The 15,439-nt window shown below is 39.6% G+C and overlaps 1 protein-coding gene across 1 annotated transcript in view; it reads left to right on the plus strand.

The window, feature by feature from the left end:
• LOC103353856 (niban-like protein 1) overlaps positions 1–12,555 on the plus strand; it is a 63,173-nt gene extending 50,618 nt beyond the window's left edge. The window contains exons 9-14 of the mRNA XM_008277022.1: positions 220–407; positions 671–826; positions 2,656–2,769; positions 3,290–3,397; positions 3,635–3,746; positions 10,765–12,555. Of these exons, the coding sequence (XP_008275244.1) occupies positions 220–407; positions 671–826; positions 2,656–2,769; positions 3,290–3,397; positions 3,635–3,746; positions 10,765–11,537 (1,451 nt within the window). The 3' untranslated portion in view covers positions 11,538–12,555. The remainder of the gene's footprint in view (positions 1–219; positions 408–670; positions 827–2,655; positions 2,770–3,289; positions 3,398–3,634; positions 3,747–10,764) is intronic.
• Positions 12,556–15,439: the final 2,884 nt, after the last annotated feature.

A 15,439-nucleotide genomic window follows, 5' to 3' on the forward strand; every position in this document is an offset into this window, starting at 1 on the left:
AAAGCAAGTTTTTTGATTTTATAAAGTCAACTACAATTCTAAGTTCTCAAGTATCTAATTTTGATATTTAGTAATAAAGTACATTATTCCAATGTATCATGTACATTTTGCTGTAAATTTCACTTTGTTGAAATGTCCCATTTTTAAATTTCTTCATTTTATGCCTTAATGTTTCAATATTATCATAGAAAATAAACTATTGTTCTCCATCTCCCACAGAGGTGGTTCTCCCCAAGGCTGAGAAGCTGCTGAAGGTGAGTATCAAGCCTTACATTAGCTCCATCCTGGAAGCCCTGATGGAACCAACGAGCAGAGGCTTCTTTGAGGTCCGGGACGTTTTCTTCAGAGAGCTGTTGGACATGAGCAAGAACACCCTGAATGAGGGCACAAAGGAAACTGTGGCACAGGTAGGAAGAGGGAAGAGGTTCAGCTTCTAGCAGGCTGAGAGGATTTGCTGTGATTGCACGATAAACAATATGCAAATGATCCAGACCTTTGAAGAGCAGAAATATTATAAATGGTTGATGACCATATTATCATTGGTTATCAACTATCCAATGATTTGAAGTCAGTATAACTATGAAATGAATCATTTAAATTATAACCATTTAAAAAGCCCAGTGTCAGGTCCAAATTATGTTCTTCTCCATCCCTGTCTTCTCCTCCTCAGCACATGGAGAAGATCTTCATGCTGGCCTTCCATCCAGTGAAGATGCAGAGCTGCTATGAGAAGATGGAGAGGTTGAGTTTAGAGGGTCTGCAGCAGAGGTTTGACGTCTCCAGCCCCTCAGTATTCATCCAGAGAGCCCAGATTCTCATGAGAGAGGTGACACTACTAGCATACTCTAGCTGTCACTTTACTTTTAACTGGGTTTGGGATAACTTACAGTATGGGTTTTGAATGATGCAATGACAAGTAGTTGCCCTGGTCCACAGTTACTGCCTCTGTTATAAAAAAATAATTCTTCATTAAAACTTGGAGTTCTGGCTATTTTTGTCTTTAGTTATGGTAACATAAGCATCACTACAAGGCATTCTGGCAGGTCAAGAAGCATAAGTTGGTTCATAATTTTGATTTCTTATAATTTAAACTGCCATACATTTTAGACCCACTTGTTAATCCATAAGTATCCATTTAACTGACATTTATATTGGTTGAACTTCAGTCTCTAATTTGTACTTTTCAGCTACATTAGAAATTATTTGGATTTGTGTTTCACACAAATGTAACAATCGACAGATAAAATGCATTTCATGCAGTAAAATTTACTTTCTTATCTGAACTATTCATCGCAGTTGATTTATTTTGCAACCAAATTATCTTTGTTATGCCCGGTTTAGGGGAACCTGAGTAAAGCATAAAAAAGTGCTCCCCGCTTTCACTAATTTAGAGGATTTGCAGTCCCAGTCCATAAACACAAATTTTGGGATGCATGCCTCATTCAGAGTTCATGTGCTCATTGGAAACTGGGAAGCCTTTCCACAAATACTACAAAGTAAAGTAGTCACAGTTGCTTAGGAGCTGTTCATGGATAGAATATTCCCTTTGGTCCCTGGTAATTTCACTTTTTATTCTGGACAGAATGTTAAACTTCATTATACAGAAAGCAAAAATTATCCCCAAAGTCGAAGCTCAAAAGAGAACAACAGTACCTGTCGTACCTGGAATGTCCCTCTCCTATCTGCTTTTAATTTCTTTCCATTTTCACATTGGTTGCTAAATAGGCCTCCATCTCTATATACATATAGTCCATACTGGATTACTGTCATTGATCATGGCAGGTGATAATAAAATCACCCCACTTCCATTAGAGAACTGAATCCCATCTGAATGGAACTGCCCTATTTAAGTTAGTCACCAGAAAGTAATGAAACGGTAGTGTTTCAGAATATTATCAAATATAACTGGGAAAACACTATTCCAGTATTTATAGTATATGCAAAATACATTTTGTGTTCTGTAGTCTGGTCTCTTGGGATCAGAATGATCAGAATGTGTAGCTCATACAGACCAATAACTGTAAGTTAGTGTGTGAGTGGATCTAACCAGGAGTCAGTCATTCAGTTATTATTGAATTGAACACTTGATCAGCAGAGTCATTTGAATGTTTGAACCTCTCTCTGTTTAATTTCAGTTAGTGCAGTTTAGCCTGCAAGTTTATGTCTTAAGTCTTACAACTGCCTTATCTTAGAACAGAGTGAAAAGAACAATGGATAAAATATACTGTAGCTTTTGGAGGGATTGGACAAGGTCCACTTTGTGCTGGCAGCTGCATTCACAATAGAACTGCACTTTAACATGGTGGTAAAATTTTTCAGGAGAAGAGTGAACAAAGGGTAAGTATAAATAGTTAATAATGTGCATATAGAAAGCCAAATTACATTGACCATGATTTAGTGTTGAAAAGCAATACAAGGGGAAAACTTCCAAGAAGAACTTCTACTACTACTTCTTACAGGCATGTAATAGGCCAGCAAGACTGGGAGAGGCAGTTATTATAATTTAGTCTCTGAATGCATGATATTTCACCAGTGATGTGTGTAATTTATCTATTACTTATCAAACCCAAAATATTGTCAAATTTACTAACATGTTTTAATCCAATCCTTCTAACTCTGTAAACTCTCTCTTTATCTTTACTTGTCTGTCCACAGCAAATGGACAATGTAGCCTATACGTTTGAACAGATCTTTCACCAGAGTTTGGAGTCTCAGGGTACTGAGGATCTCTGTAAGACCATTCAGCGCTGCCAGGATAGAGTCATTAAGGTAAAACACTACCAGGAACAGGCTAGTAGATCACAATGCTATTATCCTAAACCAAAAACACATGGGAAGAGCAGGATTTCACTTGACAACTGCTGTACAGAGGTAAAACCTATTAGCTACATGTTTGGTCAAAATTGTACTCTAACCTGTACATGACCTCTGCTTTACTATACTAAAAATTATTATGGTGTAGAAATGTGTATAGTAGCAGTAGCTACCAAGTGGACCCTAAAGCTGAAGGAATAAGTGTACTTTGGATGTGTAGTTGTCAAATTGTCTCTTTGTATTGCTTCAGCCTATAGTTACTGGCTCTGTAGTCTGTGTGCTGTAAGACCACTATAGAAAGACTGCAAAGCTACAGCTAAATACACAGCTACAGAATTAGAAATTAGAAATACTCAAGTAAGATTAAGTCTCTCAAAATATTACTAAAGTACAGTCATTTAGTCAGTGTGCTTAGAAACAATCCAGTTCTGTGTTACAACGTTTTTCCTTGTTTCTTTTCGGTTTTTTTTTTTAGAAATTTGACTATGACAGCAGCACAGTAAGAAAGCGTTTCTTCCGTGAGGCTCTGCTACAGATCTTCATCCCCTACATGCTGAAACAGTTGAGCCCTTCCTGTGCCTCTGTGAGTTTTTCTATTAGAAACAGAGAAAATGTCCAAAATGTGCTGGAAATGATCACTTAGTTGTTGTGTGACTTATGCAGTGTAAAAGTTTATTTCATTTAGCTCTAGATGAAAAAGACATAACCTGTAGTAAGAAAATGTTTGTATGAAGTGTATCCGTTTTTAAAATGATTTAAGCAAGACCAGTGCTCAGTTGAGATGTGGAGAGGATGTGACTGTTATTGTTGTGAACACCAGGAGCTGCCGCGGTTCCAAGAACTTATCTTTGAGGACTTTTCTCGCTTCATCCTGGTGGAGAACATCTTTGAGGCAGTGGTACTGCACTCTGTGATGAAGGACATCATGATGGGTCAGTCTTCTACAGTGTTTTTTCTGTACTGACATACCTTATTATATAGTGAATCAGGTTTCTTTGTATGAGTCAAGTCAGTTTTATTTGTTTAGCGCAGTTTACATCATATGCCATCTCACAGCACTTAACATGGTAAGGTATAGACCTTACAAATTTAAACAGAGAACCCAACAATCCAAAGTAGCCTTTGGACTCCCTAGGAGCATGAGGTTGGCAATGGTGGGAAGGAACCAACCCTCCCCCAGAACAATACATATGAGTATAAAAAATTGGGGGGTTGGTGAGGCCAGCGGCTGCAGATCAGAGACATGAAGCTCCGGATCAACAAGCACAGGACCTTGGGGGAAACACAGAGTTAGTGGTATGTAATGGTGGTTATAACTGTGAGGCGAGGAGAGGCGAGGAGAGGAGAGGAGAGGAGAGGAGAGGAGACAGTCTAAACCTAAAGCAGCATAACTAAGGGACAGTTTAGGTGATCCTGAGCAGCCCTAACTATAGCCTTTGTTAAAGAGGACAGTTTTAAGCCCAACCTTTAAAGTAGAGAGGGTGTCTGCCTCACAAACCCAAACTGGGAGCTGATTCCATAACAGAGGAGCCTGATAACTGAAGGCTCTGCCTCCCATTCTACTTCTAGAAACTCTGGGAACCACAAGTAGACCTGCAGTCTGAGAGCAAAGGGCTCTGTAAGGATAGTATGGCACAATAAGGTTTTTAAGGTAAAATATAGCTTGGTCATTGAGAGTTTTATATGTTAGAAGCAGGATTTTAAATTCTGTCCAGGGGCCTCATTTATCATCAGTGCGTAGAAAAGGTTCTAAATTCTGTCATACAAATGAAATTTAGAGTGTGTAAGACAAAAAAGTCTGTATTTATCAAACATGCGTACGGGGGTCGTACGTACATCGTGTTGATAAATCCCACTTGTTCTTAACCTCTATGCTCGTGCACGTTGCCTTCAGAAACGCCTCCAAATCACCACAAAGGGCAACAACACGCCTCTTTATAAGTAAGTGAAGATTTATTTTTTCCTCACCTGTCGTCATCATCGTGGCAAAAAGGGCGAAAAAGAGGAACTTTTCTGAAACTGAAATCAAGGTAATTGTCAGCGAGGTTGAAGCAAACCAGAAAATATTGTTTGGTGCGTGAAATGTTGGGATGAGCAGTGTTAGAAAAAATACTGCATTGGACAAGATAACCACCGCAGTTATTTCTGTTGGGTCAGAAGAAATCGTCGGCAAAATTGGTGGTTTGATGTTAAGCTCAGTGCCAAAAATACGCATCACAGCCCATAAAAGAGAAATGACTGCAACTGGAGGAGGACGAATTAATACCGACCTTTCACCCAGTGGATAACCCTGATCACCTATAGATGAGATGTTTTAATAACCAAACAAAGTCCAGCTAAAACATCTCACACTCTGTGACACTCACCAATAAGCCAGCCGTCTTCAGCAGCTCCTGCTTGGAGACCCACAGAACTGTTCTGCTCAATGAATGACTCGTGCGTTCCTCCAAGCCGCCGGGCAAAAACATTGGATAACCACAAATGTGCATCGCAAATTATCAGTACGTTGATTGAATGAAACCCTTTTCTATTTCCAAAATTAAGCTCGTTTAGTGATGCGGCTTTGATTGCTATGTGGGTGCAGTCTATGGCTCTACTTATGTTTGGGAATCCAGCGATGGCGTTAAGTCCCCGTTTGATTTGGGCTCGTTGGTGATGGCTGTAAGGGANGGAGAGGAGAGGAGAGGAGAGGAGAGGAGAGGAGAGGAGACAGTCTAAACCTATAGCAGCATAACTAAGGGACAGTTTAGGTGATCCTGAGCAGCCCTAACTATCGCCTTTGTTAAAGAGGACAGTTTTAAGCCTAACCTTTAAAGTAGAGAGGGTGTCTGCGTCACAAACCCAAACTGGGAGCTGATTCCATAAGAGAGGAGCTGATAACTGAAGGCTCTGCCTCCCATTCTACTTCTGGAAACTCTGGGAACCACAAGTAGACCTGCAGTCTGAGAGCAAAGGGCTCTGTTTGGATAGTATGGCACAATAAGGTTTTTAAGGTAAAATTAAGCTTGGTCATTGAGAGTTTTATATGTTAGAAGCAGGATTTTAAATTCTATCCAGGGGCCTCATTTATCATCAGTGCGTAGAAAAGGTTCTAAATTCTGTCATACAAATGAAATTTAGAGTGTGTAAGAAAAAAAATCTGTATTTATCAAACATGTGTACGGAGGTCGTACGGACATTAGTGTTGATAAACCCCACTTGTTCTTAACCTCCATGCTTGTGCACGTTGCCTTCAGAAACGCCTCCAAATCACCATATAACACACCTCTTTATAAGCAAGCGAAGATTTATTTTTTCCTCACCTGTCGTCATCATCGTGGCAAAAAGGGCGAAAAAGAGGAACTTTTCTGAAACTGAGATCGAGGTACTTGTCAGCGAGGTTGAAGCAAACCAGAAAATATTGTTGGTGCGTGAAATGTTGGGATAAGCAGTGTTAGAAAAAATGCTGCATTGGACAAGGTAACCACCGCAGTTATTTCTGTTGGGTCAGAGGAGAGATCGTCGGCAAAATTGGTGGTTTGACGTTCAGCTCAGTGCCAAAAAATGCGTCACAACCCATGAAAGAGAAATGACTGCAACTGGAGGAGGACAAATTAATACCGAACTTTCACCCAGTGGATAACCCTGATCACCTATAGATGAGATGTTTAAATAACCAAACAAAGTCCAGCTAAAACATCTCACACTCTGTGACACTCACCAATAAGCCAGCTGTCTTCAGCAGCTCCTGCTTGGAGACCCACAGAACTGTTCTGCTCAATGAATGAGTCGTGCGTTCCTCCAAGCCACCGGGCAACAACGTTTGATAGCCACAAATGCGCATCGCAAATTATCAGTACGTTGATTGAATAAAACCCTTATCTATTTACAAAATTAAGCTCGTTTAGTGATGCTGCTTTGATTGCTATGTGGGTGCTGTCTATGGCTCAACTTATGTTTGGGAATCCAGCAATGGCGTTAAGTCCCCATTTGATTTGGGCTCATCGGTGATGGCTGTAAGGGAGCTGGATGTAGGCTGGGGCCAGGGAAGTTATGGCATCCGACACTGCTGGCTTGATCCTGCTCAGTGGTGACTGGAAATGCTGCATATGTCTCCATCCTCACGCTGGAATGTGCCGGTGGTCAAAATCCCTGAATGCTTTCTATTTGTAGTTTCACTATTCTACCACTAGATTATGCATGTACGCATGGTCAGAGTTGTGCGTATATTAATGCACATTCCTAAGTATAAGTACAAGTTGATAAATTCCATACTTTGCATAGGAATGTTCGTACGCACGCTCTATGCACATATCTGTGCGTCCGCACTGATGATAAATGAGGCCTCTGCATTTTACAGGGAGCCAATGAAGAGAAGTTAATACGGGAGAAATATGATCTCTGTTACTGGTTTCTGTCAGAACCCTGGCTGCAGCATTTTGGATCAGCTAAAGGTTTTTAAGACAGTTATTGGGACATCCTGATAATAAGGAATTACAATAGTCCAGTCTAGAAATTATAAATGCATAGACTAGTTTCTCAGTATCACTTTACGTAGATGAAAGAAGACTGTCCTACAAACTTGTTTTATATGTCTATTAAATGACATGTCCTGGTCAAAAATAAGGTTCTTTACAGTAGAACTGGAGGCCAAGGCAATGCCATCTAGAGGAGCTATCTGGTTCGACAGTGTGTTTCTGAGGTGTTAGGGCCAAATACAGTAACCTCAGTTTTGTCAGAAATTAAATGAAGGAAATTACAGTTCATCCAAGCCTCTATGTACTTCAGACATGCCTGGAGTTTGACCAACTGATTGGTTTCATTTGGCTTCACAGATAAATATAACTGGGTATCATCTACATAACAATGTAAATTTATGCAGTGCTTCCTAATAATGTTGCCTAATGGAAGCCTGTACAAAACAAATAATATTGGTCCTAACACAGAGCCCTCTGGAACTCCATAGCTAACTCTACTGCCGGTGGAGAAAACATCATTAACATGGACAAACTGGAATCTGTCTGACAAATATGATTTAAACCCATTTAGTGCAGCTCCTTTAAGCCCAATTAAACATTCCAGTCTCTGTATTGAGATGCTGTGATTCACTGTAGCAAATGCAGCGCTGAGGTCCAGTAGAACAAATATAAAAACTAATCCACTGTCTGAAGCTAAAAGAAGATCATTAGTGACCTTTGCCAGTGCTGTCTCTGTGCTGTGATGACTTGTAAAACCCAATTGAAACCATTTCTATGCAGATAATCACATAATTGGCTTACAACAACTTTTTCAAGAATTTTAGAAATAAAAGGGAGGTTGGATATGGGCCTATAGTTTTCTAAAACGTCTAGATCTAGAGTAGGCTTTTTGAGAAGTGGTTTTATTATAGCTACTTTAAAAGCCTGCGGTATGTAGCTTGTTGATATAAAGAAGTTGACGATATTTATTACTGCAGTATTCGTTAAGGAAAGATTTCCTTGAACAGTCTAGTTGGGATTGAGTCTAACAGACATGTTGCTGGTTAAGAAGAATTTACTATCGACGTGAGCTCTGAGAGATTTACAGCAGAGAAGCAGTCAAAGTATAAATCTGGTCCTATGGATGCATCCAGAGCTGCTGCACCTGAAGACATGTTAATATCAGTAATTTCCCAGACTGGAATAAATAAAGTATTTTTCTATTCTATTCTTCTATTCTAATAATTTTTAGTCTAATATTCAAAACTTTTTCAGTGAAGAAGGTCATAAAATCTTCACTGGTGAGAGCTAAAGGAGCACATTTACAATATGAATTCCTCAGTTATCACTGGATGGAAAATTGGTCTAGTAACCAAACTGAAAACAATCCTTTCTGTACGTAGAACTCTGATTTCTCTGATCAGAGACAGCAGAGTAGTACTTCTAGGTTTTAGAAGAAATGATTGTCAGACTGTATGTTATTTCCCCGCAGTGATTACAGTCTTAAAATGCAATGGTTGAAAAATTCTTCAAAGTGAAAGCTAAAGTCCTTTATAGACAGGAAATATGTAACATTGCTTCATCAATCCGTTAAACTGACGACATTCTGTCATTCAGACCTACGAGGGTAGTTTGAAAAATTCTTGACTTCACCTGGAAACAAGAGGCTGAATACTCATTGTGGGGCATAATTGTAAACTATAAAGCATTATATCACTGTCTGTAAAAACTCTTAATTTTGAAGCAGTCAAAGAAAGTAGAGGAAAACTTCAAGTTGGCGTGCTATTGCTCCAGGACAGTACATCTGTCAATGCTGGACAGGTGGCAGAAGAAGCCAAATGTGACTTTGAACTGTTTCCCCATGAACCTTACTAACCTGACCTGTACCAGCTGACGTCTACAAGTCTGACAGGGTCCTACACAGTGTCAGGCAAGATACACTCAGTAATGTATAATGCATACAGTGCCAAAACATACAGAGCAATAAATCTAAACTAATAGAAACTTATCAGACTGTCCAAATAATTAGAAACCTACTTTATTTTAAGATAAAACTATAAATGGTAAATGGTCTGGACTTATATAGTGACTTTCTACATTAGTGGTACTAAAAGCACTTTACAATGTGTTTCTCATTCACTCATTCACACTCGCATTCATAGACCAATGGCAACACAGCTACTGTGAAATGTGCCTGCCTGCTATTGGGAGCAACTTGTTCAGTGTTTTGCCCAAGGACACTTCAACTGTGGAGGGGCGGGGGATTAAACTGCCAACCTTGTGATTAGAGGACAACCCTCCGCCACCTGAGCTACAGCCACCCATAACTGTAACTGCAGCTGATAAACTGTGACTATGTGAAGGTTCAGGTGAAGAAAATAGAAGAAGTAGAAAAAGAAAAGACTGATCGATGCTGTTTCCATGTCTGGGACAATTTCTGAAGTTACTGCTGTTTGTCTGTGCGTAAAATTGAATTTCCCTTCTGGGATAAATAAAATATTTTTCATTTCATTTCATTTTCATTTCAAAATGCAACTCTCTCATTTTGGAGATGCTCATATAGATTCTGCTGATGTCTGATGCTGCAGCTATTTAATAAACTCAGGAAAAATAGTTGTAAAATAGCTGAAGTCTGTCTGTGTGACAGCTCCCCTGTACGATGTAAAGATAAGTAGCCAAACGGTGTGACTTGCTGTCGTATCCTGGCCCAGACTGATCCCAGCCTGGACTGATGCTGAGAATAATTTAGTATATGAATTTGATGACGTTGCCTGTTGTTTTCTTACATCCACAAATGTAAGCAACTCTCTCAACTTGCTTTGGAGACACTTATATGGATCCTGCTGCTGTTTGAGGCTGCAGGTATGTTGTGAATTTAGAGGAAAGACTACTCCAAGCAGTTTCAGGTCCTGTTATCGTCTTGTTGGGAGCATGCTATAAGCAAGACCAACAGGAACTAGTATGACCCTAACCCTAACCAGCAAGCTCACAACAGCAGTTATACATTATACACATTTATTAACTGTTTTACTGTCAATAACCTCTGACAGTGTCACTCACTGCAGCCAAACAGCACCCCTTCTTACCTTTTCCTTGTATTATTTTACTGTGCAGTTATAAAACAGGAATATGAACAAACACTATTTTCTGAATAGAAAAGAGATCAGTCACATCCCCTTCTCCAAAAATGGCTGGACAGTAGAGAGATTTGGGATTTTTCATGTTAAAGTTCAGTGAGATTGAACTACGCAAAACAAAGGATGTAAGCCAGTTCAAGACCAGAGGTGAATGTGTCTGGCCACGTTCCATCCAGACGTCAATGTTTTTTCCAGAATTCTCACAATAAAATTCCTTTCTAGGATTTTTTTAAGTAGCCCCAGTAAACAACATAATCAAGAATCAGTTATAGTTTTGCACTGTAAAACTTGTTATAAATGAAATTAAATAAATTAATTGGATACATTTACCTCATCATATGGACACATATTTCAACCTTTTTTCTCTCAATCTGTAGCTGTGAAAGAGGCTGCAGTCCAGAGGAAACACAACCTGTATAGGGACAGCATTTGCCTCAGCAACAGCGACCCCAACCTGCACTTACTGGGAGAAAACCCCATCGACTGGGCCGCAAAGTATGCACGAGCCCGGGAGCAGAATGACGGAGCAGGAGAGGACATCGAGGATGACAGTGATGCCAAATATGGGGAATCTCAGAAAAGGAGGATAAAGCAAGTGGTGTCCATGATCCAGGTGGAGGACTCAGTTGTCCTCCCTAGCGAGCTATGCTTGGAGGTATCCAGTGTTGATGACATTCCAGAGAAGGATAAAGATGAGGAGGAGGATGTAGATAAAACGGCTCCCTCTGAGCAAAATGAATCTGCAGTTCCCAAAGTGTTAGAAAACACTCAAGACCTGTCAAATGGCTCTATCTTGAAGGAAGAGGAAGCCACACCAGATCAGAAAGAAGGCATCCTGCTGAAGGATGAATCAACGACAGAAGGTGCTTCAGCTGTAAAAGAGGGAGATGAGGGAGCAGACAGCCAGCTGGTGGAGGAGGAGCAGTCCTCCTCTAACCCAGAGTCGGTAGAGGCATTGCCACCAACTCTGCAGGAAATCCCTTCCGGAACTACAGAGACTGCTTCAGTCTGCCCTCGAGAGGCAACACCTGACTCTCCCCCATTTCTACATGACAGCCATAACCAGTTTCCCACTGGTGAAGTGGTGATGGAGGAGGAGGAGGAGGTGGTCTCTTGCACAGCTGCCCCACAGCCAACTAACCTGAGGTAAAGGAAACAAATGCAGCCGCAGCACCAGAGGCTAAACTTATGACTCTGAGACCAGAGATGATATGATTTCAGTTTTTCTGATCTAACCTGAAACTTGCCTTCTTTTGTTTTTATTTTTTACATTAAAGGACATTTTATGGTCTTTGACCAAATCAGTTTTTCCACAGTAGATCACTCGGCTAATTTTTTTCGCTAAGAAAGGCTCAGTTGCAGTCCCCATTTTAGTTTTCACAACTCTGCATGTGACAAAAAGACTTCGGCTTTTGATCCCACAATCCACCTACCTTCTATTCACCTGGTGGAAATATGAGCACAGTGGAGAACCTTGAGTTCATAAGGGTGTGTTATATATGTGTGACATGTTGTAAGAACACCCTTGTTTGAGTGTCTTTGGTGAAATGCATGTTGATTCAGCTCGTAAGTCTGTCTTGATTGGCTAGTGGGCGACCTGCAGCAATTAGATTTTTTTTCTGACTGTATTTGGTGTAAAAACAAACCAAACAAACAAAAAAAAAAAACAGTTTGTGTTATTTGAAACTTACTAAGGTTAACACACTTGGCTAATCTCAAACCAAGTGTGACAACAAAAAATCCAGTTTCTTATCGGACCTAATTAGTCATTAGAAAATGTTTTCCAGAATGTGGAAAAAAGTCTGAAAGTTTTTTTTTTTTCTTGTCAAACTGGCATATAATTAATTGTCTCATTGAACACATACATCTCAAGACTTGACAATTTCTTTTGTGTTATTTGGAATTGCATAATTGTATATGAGTTTATTCCGTAACAAAGAAAGCGTGTGTGTATTATATATAAATGCTTGTATGAACCAATAAACTACCAAACTGTCATTTTGCATAATTTTTTTTATAATTTCTTCAGTGCCTTAGCTGATTCCTCACTTCCTGTTTTATTTATTATTTTGCACCCTTCTATTTTTTGATTGATATTCTTTTAGATTTATTTTACTCTTCTGTGATGTAAATGACTGTTACTGATAATAAATCAATGATTACATAAAGTCAGTTTGTCATTATGCTTTCTGTTGCTATGGGAGGGATGCTGCGTTTTTAGGCACATTCGTACGCACACATACACACACATACACACACATTCGGGTGTTTCCATCCCTTTAGAGGACATTACACTGACTTAGATTTATTTCCTTAAGCCTTCCTCATATTGCTACCATAATTTACTACGTTTGCCTTACTGTAGCCTTTCCCTTATTATTATCCAAGTCTTCCTGCTAAAGTTTTCAAATCTTTTGTGTGATGGTGACTTGCTTTATTAAGGAAAAGGCAGCATCGCCTCCCACAGTATTTTATTAATGTGTAAGTGTTGAAGAAAAATATTTACCATTGCTCTGACTTGTTTTTATTATAATTATACTGACGCATACTGTGACTATCAGCTGAATATTTTAGGCTTTTCTTTTTTTTCTTTTTTGTCTGAGAACAAGTCTAAGTAGAAAAGTAAAGGCCCAGAGTTAGCTACAGAAAATGAACAGGTTTTTTTGAGGCATGGCTACATTATAGAAATAGCAGGGACTTAAAAATGTTGTGGCTATTCAAAGTACAACACACCACCTCATGGTTTCTCCCTCTACTCGACTGTCAAAATAAAAGCTCACTGATGTTCAAAGCTTTTACCAGACAGTACTTCTGTCTCTTTTTCACCCACACTGATGGACAAACCCTCTACGTGTTTGGATTCACTTTCAAAATCATTGTCCATACCCAGCAACAGAGTTTTGTGAGATGCTTTAGAGTAGTCTGGATTTTTTATTTTTTTTTTATTTTTTTAAAGCTTCAAATCCATAATTAAGCACAAAAAAAAAAAGACTGGCAGTTACAGGATGTTAGCAGGGTCCTTTGAAGTATAATAGAATATAAACATCCATCCATCATCTCTACACCGCTTAATCCTCACTAGGGTCATGGGGGGCTGGAGCCTATCCCAGCCGACTTAGGGTGAAGGCAGGGGACACCCTGGACAGGTAACCAGTCTATCACAGGGCCACACCTAGAGACAGACAACCAACCTACGGACAATTTACAATCACCAATCAACCTCAACATGTTTTTGGACTGTGTGGGAGGAAGCCGGAGAACCCGGAGAGAACCCACGCTGCACGGGGAGAACATGCAAACTCCACGCAGGAAGATTCCGGTGCCCCACCGGGACGCGAACCGGCGACCTTCTTGCTGCGAGGCAACAGTGCTACCAACTGCACCACCTTGCAGTCCGAAGATAAAGATGTTCAAAGAAAATTAGCAGGGTTTAGGAAATACTGACTTTTAAATCAATACACACTTTTTAACATTATACCTTAACATATTATATGTAAACACATTCTAACTTTCGAACCTAAAGAAATGGTGGAAAATGTTTAGTTAACCTTGTCTCCTTCTCACAATTTGACCTCGATATGAACAAATAATACATTAAACTATAAGCAATTTTGTGTTCTTTCGTCCATTGAAATTGCGACAAGACTAATTTTTTTTTTTCATAAGCCACCTTAAAGCACAGAGTGTGCCAACCAAAACTCCAGGTCTCTTTTCACCCTGCAACCAAGCCTACAGTGTGCACATGTTCTTATCTTCCTCATAGGATTGTTTTTTGCGTGGCTGAAAAATATGACTCATTTTTTGAGTTGTGATCATATGGTTGAGGCGCTTTTCATAATTTCTGCCTCTGTCTGCATCTGTCTGCTTTTTTTCACTGGACAGAAACTGAGTGCATACTCCCCCCTCTTCCACTGAAAAGGAGTGAATCACCATAGCAACCAGACCCACCTACCTAAACATTGTTACAGACCACATACACTCCATGGCAGCAGTGTTCCCTGCTGGCAGTGGCCTCTTTCAGGAGGATAATGCACTTTGCCATACTGCAAACATTGTTCAGGAATGGTTTGAGAAAGTTTAATGTTGTGTTGATGTGTTGCTGCAAGCAGTTTCAGAGACATTTCATTGTTCCACTTGCCTTTTTAGAGTGATGTAACCGTAAAACAGAAACTGAAGAAAATGCTAAAGACTTGTGCTTGTTCACCTTATAAGATTTGCAACAGGTCTAATTATAGGTTTGAATTGTGTTTTTTGTTTGTTTGTTTGTTTGTTTTTGTTCACTACTTGCTCTCCACCCATTTAACACCCAGGGTTGCAGTTAAAAAAAAGGCTAAAACCACATGACTACTTATGGCTACATAACAAAAGAATACATCTAAGAAACACATTTATTTAATAGAATATAGAGTTGTAATTATAGTCACAGCTACTCATGCGCTAAGGCTTTGGTAAGGATAATATATAAGGCTGTGAACGTTCAATCCAGAGCAGACTGAGCCACAGACACCACTGAGTGTGCATCATGTTTCATCATGTGTCTTGATATTTTGGTTTCTCCAAATACATCTTGCCGCTGTAAAGTTGAAATACCAATAGAAAGCAGTCAAAGACCACAAATGACTGCCACAGTATTTTCGAACTCAGTAATCTGATCTGTTTTTGCCAACTGAAATGTAACCAGTGAATCAATTGAGAGAGTGACCCAAAATAAATATGACAAGTTAAACAAATTTAAAACACCATTTGACTGCTCTGAAGAATGTCCAATATTCATGTAGGCAAACCTAAATTTCGAAGAACAGAAAGCCCATCATGTACAAGGCTGTAATCCCCAACGCAGCGGCCTGGGTTCGATTCCAGCCAGCGGCTCATTTGCTGCATGTCATTCCCCGACTCTTCTCCCCACGTTTCTCTGTCTATCTTTCACTGTCCCTATCATTAAAGGCGGAAAAGCCCAAAAATAAATCTTAAAAAAAAAACAAACAAAAAAAACCACACAGTCTTGTTAAAGCAGCATTCAAACAGTACTTTCATCCATGTCTGGAACCAAAC

The sequence above is a fragment of the Stegastes partitus genome, unplaced genomic scaffold, assembly GCF_000690725.1.
Source record: "Stegastes partitus isolate 25-593 unplaced genomic scaffold, Stegastes_partitus-1.0.2 Scaffold86, whole genome shotgun sequence".
In the NCBI taxonomy this organism is placed as follows: Eukaryota; Metazoa; Chordata; class Actinopteri; family Pomacentridae; genus Stegastes; species Stegastes partitus.